The following is a 13,536-nucleotide window of genomic DNA, read 5'->3' as shown; positions in this document are numbered from 1 at the left end:
ATAAAAGGGGGCCGCGCCGCCCTGAGAGTCACTAGATAGATAGATAGAGATAGAGACATATAGATAGATAGATAGATAGATAGATAGATAGATAGATAGATAGATAGATAGATAGATAGATAGATAGATAGATAGATAGATAGATAGATAGACACAGCAGCCAATGAGACTGTTCCTACACAGCAGCCAATGAAGATGTTCCTACACAGCAGCCATTGAGGATGTTCCTACACAGCAGCCAATGAAAATGTTCTTACACAGCAGCCAGATTGTGACATCACAGGGATGCTCTGTGATGTCACAATCTGGCTGCTGTGTAGGAACATTTTCATTGGCTGCTGTGTAGGAACATCCTCAATGGCTGCTGTGTAGGAACATCTTCATGTGCAGGAACATCTTCATCGTCCAGGAAGGGTATAAAAGGGGGCCGCGCCGCCCTGAGAGTCACTAGATAGATAGATAGAGATAGAGACATATAGATAGATAGATAGATAGATAGATAGATAGATAGATAGATAGATAGATGGATAGATAGATAGATAGATAGATAGATAGATAGATAGATAGATAGATAGATAGATAGATAGATAGATAGATAGATAGATAGATAGATAGATAGATAGATAGACACAGCAGCCAATGAGACTGTTCCTACACAGCAGCCAATGAAGATGTTCCTACACAGCAGCCATTGAGGATGTTCCTACACAGCAGCCAATGAAAATGTTCTTACACAGCAGCCAGATTGTGACATCACAGGGATGCTCTGTGATGTCACAATCTGGCTGCTGTGTAGGAACATTTTCATTGGCTGCTGTGTAGGAACATCCTCAATGGCTGCTGTGTAGGAACATCTTCATGTGCAGGAACATCTTCATCGTCCAGGAAGGGTATAAAAGGGGGCCGCGCCGCCCTGAGAGTCACTAGATAGATAGATAGAGATAGAGACATATAGATAGATAGATAGATAGATAGATAGATAGATAGATAGATAGATAGATAGATAGATAGATAGATAGATAGATAGATAGATAGATAGATAGATAGACACAGCAGCCAATGAGACTGTTCCTACACAGCAGCCAATGAAGATGTTCCTACACAGCAGCCATTGAGGATGTTCCTACACAGCAGCCAATGAAAATGTTCTTACACAGCAGCCAGATTGTGACATCACAGGGATGCTCTGTTATGTCACAATCTGGCTGCTGTGTAGGAACATTTTCATTGGCTGCTGTGTAGGAACATCCTCAATGGCTGATGTGTAGGAACATCTTCATGTGCAGGAACATCTTCATCGTCCAGGAAGGGTATAAAAGGGGGCCGCGCCGCCCTGAGAGTCACTAGATGGATAGATCGAGATAGAGACATATAGATAGATAGATAGATAGATAGATAGATAGATAGATAGATAGATAGATAGACACAGCAGCCAATGAGACTGTTCCTACACAGCAGCCAATGAAGATGTTCCTACACAGCAGCCATTGAGGATGTTCCTACACAGCAGCCAATGAAAATGTTCTTACACAGCAGCCAGATTGTGACATCACAGGGATGCTCTGTGATGTCACAATCTGGCTGCTGTGTAGGAACATTTTCATTGGCTGCTGTGTAGGAACATCCTCAATGGCTGCTGTGTAGGAACATCTTCATGTGCAGGAACATCTTCATCGTCCAGGAAGGGTATAAAAGGGGGCCGCGCCGCCCTGAGAGTCACTAGATGGATAGATCGAGATAGAGACATATAGATAGATAGATAGATAGATAGATAGATAGATAGATAGATAGATAGATAGATAGATAGATAGATAGATAGATAGATAGATAGATAGATAGATAGATAGATAGATAGATAGATAGACACAGCAGCCAATGAGACTGTTCCTACACAGCAGCCAATGAAGATGTTCCTACACAGCAGCCATTGAGGATGTTCCTACACAGCAGCCAATGAAAATGTTCTTACACAGCAGCCAGATTGTGACATCACAGGGATGCTCTGTGATGTCACAATCTGGCTGCTGTGTAGGAACATTTTCATTGGCTGCTGTGTAGGAACATCCTCAATGGCTGCTGTGTAGGAACATCTTCATGTGCAGGAACATCTTCATCGTCCAGGAAGGGTATAAAAGGGGGCCGCGCCGCCCTGAGAGTCACTGGATAGATAGATAGAGATAGAGACATATAGATAGATAGATAGATAGATAGATAGATAGATAGATAGATAGATAGATAGATAGATAGATAGATAGATAGATAGATAGATAGATAGACACAGCAGCCAATGAGACTGTTCCTACACAGCAGCCAATGAAGATGTTCCTACACAGCAGCCATTGAGGATGTTCCTACACAGCAGCCAATGAAAATGTTCTTACACAGCAGCCAGATTGTGACATCACAGGGATGCTCTGTTATGTCACAATCTGGCTGCTGTGTAGGAACATTTTCATTGGCTGCTGTGTAGGAACATCCTCAATGGCTGATGTGTAGGAACATCTTCATGTGCAGGAACATCTTCATCGTCCAGGAAGGGTATAAAAGGGGGCCGCGCCGCCCTGAGAGTCACTAGATGGATAGATCGAGATAGAGACATATAGATAGATAGATAGATAGATAGATAGATAGATAGATAGATAGACACAGCAGCCAATGAGACTGTTCCTACACAGCAGCCAATGAAGATGTTCCTACACAGCAGCCATTGAGGATGTTCCTACACAGCAGCCAATGAAAATGTTCTTACACAGCAGCCAGATTGTGACATCACAGGGATGCTCTGTGATGTCACAATCTGGCTGCTGTGTAGGAACATTTTCATTGGCTGCTGTGTAGGAACATCCTCAATGGCTGCTGTGTAGGAACATCTTCATGTGCAGGAACATCTTCATCGTCCAGGAAGGGTATAAAAGGGGGCCGCGCCGCCCTGAGAGTCACTAGATGGATAGATCGAGATAGAGACATATAGATAGATAGATAGATAGATAGATAGATAGATAGATAGATAGATAGATAGATAGATAGATAGATAGATAGATAGATAGATAGATAGACACAGCAGCCAATGAGACTGTTCCTACACAGCAGCCAATGAAGATGTTCCTACACAGCAGCCATTGAGGATGTTCCTACACAGCAGCCAATGAAAATGTTCTTACACAGCAGCCAGATTGTGACATCACAGGGATGGTCTGTTATGTCACAATCTGGCTGCTGTGTAGGAACATTTTCATTGGCTGCTGTGTAGGAACATCCTCAATGGCTGCTGTGTAGGAACATCTTCATGTGCAGGAACATCTTCATCGTCCAGGAAGGGTATAAAAGGGGGCCGCGCCGCCCTGAGAGTCACTAGATGGATAGATAGAGATAGAGACATATAGATAGATAGATAGATAGATAGATAGATAGATAGATAGATAGATAGATAGATAGATAGATAGATAGATAGATAGATAGACACAGCAGCCAATGAGACTGTTCCTACACAGCAGCCAATGAAGATGTTCCTACACAGCAGCCATTGAGGATGTTCCTACACAGCAGCCAATGAAAATGTTCTTACACAGCAGCCAGATTGTGACATCACAGGGATGCTCTGTGATGTCACAATCTGGCTGCTGTGTAGGAACATTTTCATTGGCTGCTGTGTAGGAACATCCTCAATGGCTGCTGTGTAGGAACCTCTTCATGTGCAGGAACATCTTCATCGTCCAGGAAGGGTATAAAAGGGGGCCGCGCCGCCCTGAGAGTCACTAGATAGATAGATAGAGATAGAGACATATAGATAGATAGATAGATAGATAGATAGATAGATAGATAGATAGATAGATAGATAGATAGATAGATAGATAGATAGATAGATAGATAGATAGACACAGCAGCCAATGAGACTGTTCCTACACAGCAGCCAATGAAGATGTTCCTACACAGCAGCCATTGAGGATGTTCCTACACAGCAGCCAATGAAAATGTTCTTACACAGCAGCCAGATTGTGACATCACAGGGATGCTCTGTGATGTCACAATCTGGCTGCTGTGTAGGAACATTTTCATTGGCTGCTGTGTAGGAACATCCTCAATGGCTGCTGTGTAGGAACATCTTCATGTGCAGGAACATCTTCATCGTCCAGGAAGGGTATAAAAGGGGGCCGCGCCGCCCTGAGAGTCACTAGATAGATAGATAGAGATAGAGACATATAGATAGATAGATAGATAGATAGATAGATAGATAGATAGATGGATAGATAGATAGATAGATAGATAGATAGATAGATAGATAGATAGATAGATAGATAGATAGATAGATAGATAGATAGATAGACACAGCAGCCAATGAGACTGTTCCTACACAGCAGCCAATGAAGATGTTCCTACACAGCAGCCATTGAGGATGTTCCTACACAGCAGCCAATGAAAATGTTCTTACACAGCAGCCAGATTGTGACATCACAGGGATGCTCTGTGATGTCACAATCTGGCTGCTGTGTAGGAACATTTTCATTGGCTGCTGTGTAGGAACATCCTCAATGGCTGCTGTGTAGGAACATCTTCATGTGCAGGAACATCTTCATCGTCCAGGAAGGGTATAAAAGGGGGCCGCGCCGCCCTGAGAGTCACTAGATAGATAGATAGAGATAGAGACATATAGATAGATAGATAGATAGATAGATAGATAGATAGATAGATAGATAGATAGATAGATAGATAGATAGATAGATAGATAGATAGATAGACACAGCAGCCAATGAGACTGTTCCTACACAGCAGCCAATGAAGATGTTCCTACACAGCAGCCATTGAGGATGTTCCTACACAGCAGCCAATGAAAATGTTCTTACACAGCAGCCAGATTGTGACATCACAGGGATGCTCTGTTATGTCACAATCTGGCTGCTGTGTAGGAACATTTTCATTGGCTGCTGTGTAGGAACATCCTCAATGGCTGCTGTGTAGGAACATCTTCATGTGCAGGAACATCTTCATCGTCCAGGAAGGGTATAAAAGGGGGCCGCGCCGCCCTGAGAGTCACTAGATGGATAGATAGAGATAGAGACATATAGATAGATAGATAGATAGATAGATAGATAGATAGATAGATAGATAGATAGATAGATAGATAGATAGATAGATAGATAGATAGATAGACACAGCAGCCAATGAGACTGTTCCTACACAGCAGCCAATGACGATGTTCCTACACAGCAGCCATTGAGGATGTTCCTACACAGCAGCCAATGAAAATGTTCTTACACAGCAGCCAGATTGTGACATCACAGGGATGCTCTGTGATGTCACAATCTGGCTGCTGTGTAGGAACATTTTCATTGGCTGCTGTGTAGGAACATCCTCAATGGCTGCTGTGTAGGAACATCTTCATGTGCAGGAACATCTTCATCGTCCAGGAAGGGTATAAAAGGGGGCCGCGCCGCCCTGAGAGTCACTGGATAGATAGATAGAGATAGAGACATATAGATAGATAGATAGATAGATAGATAGATAGATAGATAGACACAGCAGCCAATGAGACTGTTCCTACACAGCAGCCAATGAAGATGTTCCTACACAGCAGCCATTGAGGATGTTCCTACACAGCAGCCAATGAAAATGTTCTTACACAGCAGCCAGATTGTGACATCACAGGGATGCTCTGTGATGTCACAATCTGGCTGCTGTGTAGGAACATTTTCATTGGCTGCTGTGTAGGAACATCCTCAATGGCTGCTGTGTAGGAACATCTTCATGTGCAGGAACATCTTCATCGTCCAGGAAGGGTATAAAAGGGGGCCGCGCCGCCCTGAGAGTCACTAGATAGATAGATAGAGATAGAGACATATAGATAGATAGATAGATAGATAGATAGATAGATAGATAGATAGATAGATAGATAGACACAGCAGCCAATGAGACTGTTCCTACACAGCAGCCAATGAAGATGTTCCTACACAGCAGCCATTGAGGATGTTCCTACACAGCAGCCAATGAAAATGTTCTTACACAGCAGCCAGATTGTGACATCACAGGGATGCTCTGTGATGTCACAATCTGGCTGCTGTGTAGGAACATTTTCATTGGCTGCTGTGTACACTGTAAAAATATTCACCGTGAAATCACAGTAAATTACTGGCAACTTATTGCATGACTTTCACAGTAAGGTTCACAGCAATTTACTGTGAAATATCTTCACAGCAATATATTGTAATTTCACAGTTGTGATATTACAATACATTGTTGTAAATGTACAACTGTATGCTGTAACTTCACAGCCTCAATGACTAATAAATTACTGTGATATTACAGTATGTTACTGGGGAATTACAGCATCATGTTGTACATGCATTACAACAAGGGCCTGTACTTTTACATTTTTACTGTGAAAGTAATGCAATTGAGTTGCCAGTAATTTATTGTGAATTTACAAATTGTACTGTGAAAGTAATGCAAATGAGTTGCCAGTAATTTACTGTGAATTTACAAATTGTACTTTAAAAGGCTACTTCTATTGTAATTAAAAACAAAAAACACATTGCAGTGTTAGAATAGAGATGTTGCAGATCTATAACAAACAGGCAACACAAGAAAATAATTTATCAGGTTGAATCAGGAAAACACAATTCAATTGGTGACTCTGCAGAGAAAATCCTCTCCACAGCGGTTCTGATGAGCGTGTGCTGGTGTGTGTTCAGATATTCCCCTCCGAAAGGGTTGTGACAACTCACTGAAAGTTTACGGTAGCCTATAATGGAGGTTAGTACATTAGTAGTAGTGACGGTTATGTTAAGAGGCTGTTTGCAAGTGGACCAAAAATTATGGATGATGGAGGCAGGATATGTCGCAATGAATATTTATTCAAGGACCAAGGGGTGAAAACTTTCAATATCTTATATTCAATATAACTCTGTGAAGAACAAACAATCAAACATAATCCAAACAACATAACCAACAAAAGATAACAAGGACAAAAAATAACATGGACAAAGTGTAGCAGCGACAAAGAACAGAGGTGCTCACCAGTGAAGAACAAACAATGAACCGACAAAGAAGACTAGAATAGACTAGAACACAAGACTAGAATATAAACTCCATAACAGGACAACCAAAACAACAAAAGTCTTTGGGGGTGGGTTGGGTGGAAAGAGTCAGTGGCAGTAGGGGGAGCCGTGCTCGAGGAGGGGTGTACCAAGGGGGCGAGGCAACAGGGAGTACAGGGCTCGTGGAGGGGTGCTTTTGGGGGTCTGTGGTGGGGGCATGGAGGGTGCAGGGCAGGAACAAGGGGCAGTGAAAGGCAGGAACCAGGGCTGCAGGAGGGGTGTACCAAGGGGGCGAGGCAACAGGGAGTACAGGGCTCGTGGAGGGGTGCTTTTGGGGGTCTGTGGTGGGGGCATGGAGGGTGCAGGGCAGGAACAAGGGGCAGTGAAAGGCAGGAACCAGGGCTGCAGGCAGGGAACCATGAAAAGTTGTCTATTCAGACCATTCAAAGTCTATAAGCTTCCGGAGAAGGCTGCTCACGTGAGGGTTCATGCAGCTTCTCTTCTTTGCCTTTGAGCCCTTCTCCGGGTTGATGCCCAAGAAGCACCTGTTAACAATAAGCAAACAGTTTGTTTTAAATATCAAATCAAATATCAAATCAAAGGTGTTCAGTTCACCTGTGCCATTTCCCACACCACACCCTGATGAAGACTTTATTATAGTCCAAACTACACTAGATAGTATACACTAGAACCAATGGGGTACCTTATAATAAGTATAAATATAATAGTATAATAAGTTATAATTCATTGACTTATTTCGCGAGTTTGAAGCCTATTCAACTATAATGTGAGGTAAACTATTATTTCAATATGTAAAGTCACACTTAAGAGCATTTTCCAAAAAAAAGTATAAAGTAGTAGTTTAAGTCTGGATAGTGAAACACATTAACCTTTGCATGATCTTATTGATGACAGTGAATGTGTTGGCCCAGCCCATGATCAATGTGTTTGAGCGTTACAATACCTTTGGATGAACTCCAGTGTGCAGGATCCAACGGAAGGATACTCGAGGTTGAAGATGTAGTAGCTGCTGAAGAAAGCAGCTACCCCATGCCAAAAAAAAGGGTGTGGGCCCATTAAAACTTGTCCCTCGATGGACAGCATCCATCCAGAGGGCTTCATCATGTCACCTGAAATGAACAGATACCACGTCATGAGTTATTGTGGATAGTGTGCGGTCGTTTAGATCTAGACTATCAAGTTGTTTATAATTAAACAATAATATAGCCTGAGAAGGCATTGTGCTGTGTTAGTAATATAGCTTGGTTTGCAATACAAGTCCTGAAATTAAGGGATTATGTCCATGAGAGTTTAATTTTAAGACATAAAGGCCTGCCTCTAATCAAGGCCTGGGGCACTCTTCGGCTCAATAAATAAAGGTCCATACAGACCTAAATATAAACCATAAAATTACCTTGAATGATCAAGCAGGGAGTGCTTGGGAGTGCTAGAGCATTCACATCAGCGGCAGTGGCGCAGGGCTGTAACATAGTAACACACAATAGCATAGATTTGACATTATGAAAGGATGATGAAGATGATCGTTAATTGGTCCAACTGAGTCAGAGTTAAATCATAGAACATAATTGTGTAATCACTCGTTTGCATTTTAGACGACTAACGTCAACCCCGAGCATAATTTTCTCCTTGGGCTCCTTAAAGTATGTCATAAGGAGCAGGAGGATGCAGGCAGCCTTCTCCGAAGACTCTGGATCATAGCTGGCCAGAACTTCCCTGATCTTGGGGTTGTCCAGTTTTTCGCAGTACTGCAGGATGGTCTGTCCTCTATGACCCAGGGCCTCTTGGAGCTTTGGAAGGATGGTGACGTCCATCAGGAGGCCAAAGTGGGAGAAAAGCCCTCTCTGAGAGAACAGAAAAGGCCATTCCTTTTTGACCTCAGACATTGGTGGTGCAGGCATTCTGTTGAGGTATCTACGCAGGATGACGTAAGTCCTCTCCATCAGAGGGTCTGCTCTCTCTGCCCCACTCATCCCTTCCTCTGTGTATACAGACATACAAACACATGAATGGTGAGCACCCAAGTTACAAAAATGCAGTCTGGTAGCCCCCCCCCCCCCTTAAGGAAATTCATGCATTCTGATGATTACTTGTTCTTAATATTAAGGTGGACTATATATGCTTAAATACATGTGATAATTCCATTCAGGTCTACTTAATTTGCTTCATAGGTCTGAACAGCAGCTTCCTGCATATTCAGACTATAAGACTACCCCACCCCCCCCCCGCTCCACACACACACACACACACACACACACACACACACACACACATATGCACACACACGCACACACACACAAAGTATTCAGATCTGAACGAAGAACTTAAGTCACCCAAATTTAAATTCACCTGAGTAGATGTTGCACAGATCCCTTTTCACATCCTCCAATGTTGCCTCGGTCTCCCCCTCTGGTAGGTCTTCTGGGCACCACCTCACACACCTAGGGGTGGGAATCACAGGGTAACTCACAATACTATTAGGGGCGGCTGTAGTTCAGAAGGTAGAGCGAGTCGTCTCATGAACGTGGTTCGAATGCCAGTTCTGACTGTCTACGTGTCAAAGTGTCCTTGAGCAAAACAGTGTGTGAGTGTGAATGGAGAGCTGCTTCTCAGTGTGTGAATGAGAAGACCATTGTTAAGCGCTTTGGGTGTCAAGAAAAGCGCTAATTGCAATATCTAGTTTTTGTCCACCCCTACACATACCCGTATTGGTCGACAGGACCTCTTGTCAACAGTCTGGCCTCTCCTGCCACTCCAGTGCGCTGTCTTCTCTCTCGGCGACGTCGAGCAAGAGTATTGTTTCTGTTTTTATACTCCACTCTTGTTTTGATTTGTTGGAGAAGAGAGTGGCATCCATCTCCCACAGTGTCACCTTGCTTGCCAATGTCAGCAAAGCTTTTTGGATGGCTCCTGACAATGGTTCGGACAACGCTGTGACACATAGCTCTCGTTGGGTTGCGATCATGCTGCATGATCTGATCTACGACCACGTTCACCATGGCCTTTCTCTCCTGTGGTGACGGCCTTTGTTCTTTTTCCACTACATGTTGAATGGCTGCTGGCATCTGGTCCCAGTTTACACGAAAGTCTACATGCCATGGCATGCCAGGCTGTGAAGAACAGTTTGAAGTGCTTCGGGGTGTACCTGGAGAGCTTGGGCTGCTGTACAACAGGTGACGTTGAGGCTGGAGTGCTTGCGGAGAGGACAGAGTGTTTGCAGAGCTTGATGTTGAGGAACTTGAAGCACTTGCCTGGGGAGGAGACAGCTCCATATCAAGCGTTACAAATCCTAGAATGGACAAAAACAAATCAGAAATGAAGGAAGGGCAAGATGTAGGGCTAGGGGCCCAATTGTCTACCAGTTGTGCCAATGTTCCAAAGCCCTAGTTCTAAGTGGCATGTGAGAGTCAAAATATGAATTTACCTTGCTTAATACCCTTCATCAACTTGCGACACTGGACTGGTTTAAGGTATTTGACCAGATCCCTTTCTTCCATTAATGCCAGATCTTCAAGGTTCTCCACTCCAAGTTCATCAAGTAGGGTAGTCAGCAGGTCATCAGGGAGGCCCGGTAAATATGACCAAACTGCTTCCTTTACAGCTTCCATTGCCTAATCTCATTGAGTAGTGTCAAATGAAAATCCCTTCATGCATATTCCCTCCTTGTCTTTTTGCTAAGTTCACACTATAAGCCATTAAAAAATGCCAGCCAACATGTGCTCGCTATACACACAATAATACAAAATCAACTATATTCAAGGTAAAAACTAAAAACTGAGCTTAGTTTAGTCTGCTATAACTAAATAGCCTGCTCCACTACTCACGTCTGTCCTCACGTCTGTCTATCCTCTCTTTCCTCCCTGTTTAAACAGTTTCTGGAAAAGAATGGTGGAGAGCAATAAGCATCAGATCATGCACGTTGTATGCTGGAAGAGGATAGTAGTCCAGTAGATCTTCATGCTTAATGCACACATAATCCTCTTGGGCCACTCCTAAGTTACAGTACACACCTGTGTCACTTAACTTTACAAAAGTGTGTTTCTTTGAGACAAAGTGGACAGAATTATGCACAACAATAACCAGCATAATCTTCCCCATGTGAAGTCCTTCATCACTGTTCCCAAGCAAGATGAACATCCCCTTTCTGTAGTCTGTGCCTTTCACAGTAACATTGTTACAAGCCACTGCAGACTGAGACTCAAATGGACAACTGGCTACAGATGCCCTGATCTTGTCATTGTAATCGTCCACATAAAAACCAGTCCCCTTTTCTACCTGTATGAGTGGAGGGAACAAGTTTCCCGCACTCAAGTAGGCCTGAAGAAGTTGGTGTCTCTCTGCCAGCGTTTTGCACACATTTTTGAAATTGTGCAATTTTCTGGCACACTGTTTGAAAAAAGTGTGTTTGCTTTCAAACCGCAGAGTCCACAGGCGAATAAGTGGGCCAAAGTGGATGATGTGATCTGGATAATGACAGAGATAGTGATGCTTTGGCCTCAGGGGGTGATTGGGGAATAGCCTTTTCCTGTTGCACATGTACTCTTCTATGATGACTTTGAGATATGCTACCTGGCCTGCTGTAATGACTGGTGCACAGATAAGCTCGACTATCTCCCTCAGCTGCAAAATGAGTTGCCACATCTCATTGTCACAGGGATCTTTAATCCTGCCACCCACCAAGAGAGGGAATAATCTAAGGAAACACCAGTTTTGAACTGCATGCCCGCTTAGTTTGTCACTGCCAGGAGAGAGGTCTGCTGGTTTGTCCCTACCATCATTTCCTTCATACCTGAACTGGTTCTTGCACCGATTTAACTGCAGGTAAGTAAAATGATTCTCTTCAACTAAATGGCGAATATATAAAGGAAGGTCATAAGCTATGACTCCCTCAAATAAGTCATGGCCTAGACATGGTGGGAGGCCAGGCTGGCAAACATGGAAATTAGAAAGCTGATTAAAAGGAGAGTCAAATTTGATGCCGCATACAGAGTCTGTGGCACTAGTTTCCAGGTCTTGCAAATTACTTGCGTATGACTGGGGCGTTCTTGTGGTACCACACAACTCAGGATTCGTCATGAATGCATCTCTATCTATCTTACAATAGCGACAGAAATGAATAGACCGACTGAAGTTTTCTAAGAATCCCCCAATAGAATGAGATCCCAGGTTGTCTCCTGCGATGGCAACCAAAGAGCCCTTCAGTACACTGCCATCAGATACGACTACACCTCTCTCCTCCAGGATTTTGAGGTCCTCAATCAGGGGTGCAAAAACTTTATCTACCCCAAAGTACTTAAAGTCCTGCTCTCTACATAAGAGAACAAGTTGCATCTGATCTATAGAGGATCTATTGTAAGGCAAGATGTCTGTCAGGGTAAGGTAAACAGCTAAAACCTTGTGCTTTTTTTTCCCTGAGCCCAGTGGGTTCACGACCTCAAAATAATCTTGGTACAGTATCAAACCAAGTGAGGAAGGCTCAGCTTTTAACATCGGATTACTTTTAAATCCGTCTCCATCCTTTACATCCTGATAGACACCATCAGTAGATGAATGCAAACGTGTCAAGGTATACTGTTCTCGCAGAGACTCATTTTTGAACAGCGTCACCAATGTCTCTTGTATAGGTATATACTGAGCAAAGCATTCTTTGTCATTTCCATCATTGCCCAAAAGCAAAGGCACGGGATGAACATAGTTGAAACTGTCTTTAAAGGCAGCCTTCCTCTTTGCATCTGTGCTGAGTCTTCCCCTGTTACAGACTGTGAGTAGATCCTCTCTTTTCAGTTCATCAATGATGCTGCTTATAGTGGCCTGAGGGATTCCAAGTCCCTCCAATTTCTCACTCAAAATGTTAAGTGAATGAGACAGGCCAAGTTCATGAGAACTTTGAAAGTCATTAATAATGGTTTGTATGGTGCTTGCTGGTAACAGTAGCCTAGATTGCAATTTCAAGTAGAAAAGGGTAAGGTTCTGCAAAAAAAGAGTTTCATCTACAGCTAATGGCACTTCTGGTTCAGCATCCTGTTCACCAGCAGCTTCTGAACACGACTGACTGGGTTGTGGCTCCGTGCTAATAAACTTGTCTAGTACCAAGTCATCTAAAACTGAATCCTCTGCACACCTATGTTTCCTGGAAATATGTGACACAAAAGTCGTCACGGTTGAGAACCTGCCAACACAACCTCTAAATGGGCATCTAGTTTCCATTCCGTCCTGTATGTGTGTTTTCAAATGCTTAATAAGAGAGGCTAAAGTGTCACTCTTAAATGCACACGAATCGTGTACACATTTCAAGGATGTGTCAGGGGGTACAGCAGATCTGTCAGGCGGTATAGGCCGAGCAGATTGCAGATAGCACTTATGCAGCCTATACATGTGCGATTTCAATGCTGTGACTTTTCTGTACCTCCCTGAGCAGTCATGCACCCCACACTGATAGTAGTAATTGGGGGCATTACTGTGCAACTGTGTGTGCTGAACAAAGCTA

General features: G+C 43.3%; 1 protein-coding gene across 1 annotated transcript; it reads right to left on the bottom strand.

The window, feature by feature from the left end:
• Positions 1–6,965: 6,965 nt before the first annotated feature.
• Positions 6,966–12,271, bottom strand: LOC311328380 (uncharacterized protein). Its single transcript, XM_084462356.1, has 7 exons — positions 10,474–12,271; positions 9,753–10,338; positions 9,399–9,490; positions 8,654–9,030; positions 8,446–8,512; positions 7,996–8,161; positions 6,966–7,576 (listed from the first exon to the last, which is right to left on the bottom strand). Exons 1-7 carry the CDS (start codon positions 10,655–10,657, stop codon positions 7,462–7,464), a joined length of 1,587 nt encoding a protein of 528 aa, XP_084318482.1. The 5' UTR covers positions 10,658–12,271; the 3' UTR covers positions 6,966–7,461.
• Positions 12,272–13,536: the final 1,265 nt, after the last annotated feature.

This window comes from Borostomias antarcticus, assembly GCF_949987555.1.
Source record: "Borostomias antarcticus genome assembly, contig: scaffold_58, whole genome shotgun sequence".
Taxonomy (NCBI): domain Eukaryota; kingdom Metazoa; phylum Chordata; class Actinopteri; order Stomiiformes; family Stomiidae; genus Borostomias; species Borostomias antarcticus.
Note: the sequence above shows the minus strand (reverse complement) of the source record. Positions and strands in the feature narration are given on the sequence as shown.

Bases quoted from the DNA above. Each gene is read 5' to 3' on its own strand.
- LOC311328380 (XM_084462356.1), bottom strand. From the start codon at position 10,657: ATGGAAGCTGTAAAGGAAGCAGTTTGGTCATATTTACCGGGCCTCCCT. The intron at 9,031-9,398 runs GTGAATTTAAAT...CTGTATACACAG, and splicing joins TCTGTGCAACATCTACTCAG to AGGAAGGGATGAGTGGGGCA. The intron at 8,162-8,445 runs GTAATTTTATGG...TGTTCATTTCAG, and splicing joins TCCCTGCTTGATCATTCAAG to GTGACATGATGAAGCCCTCT.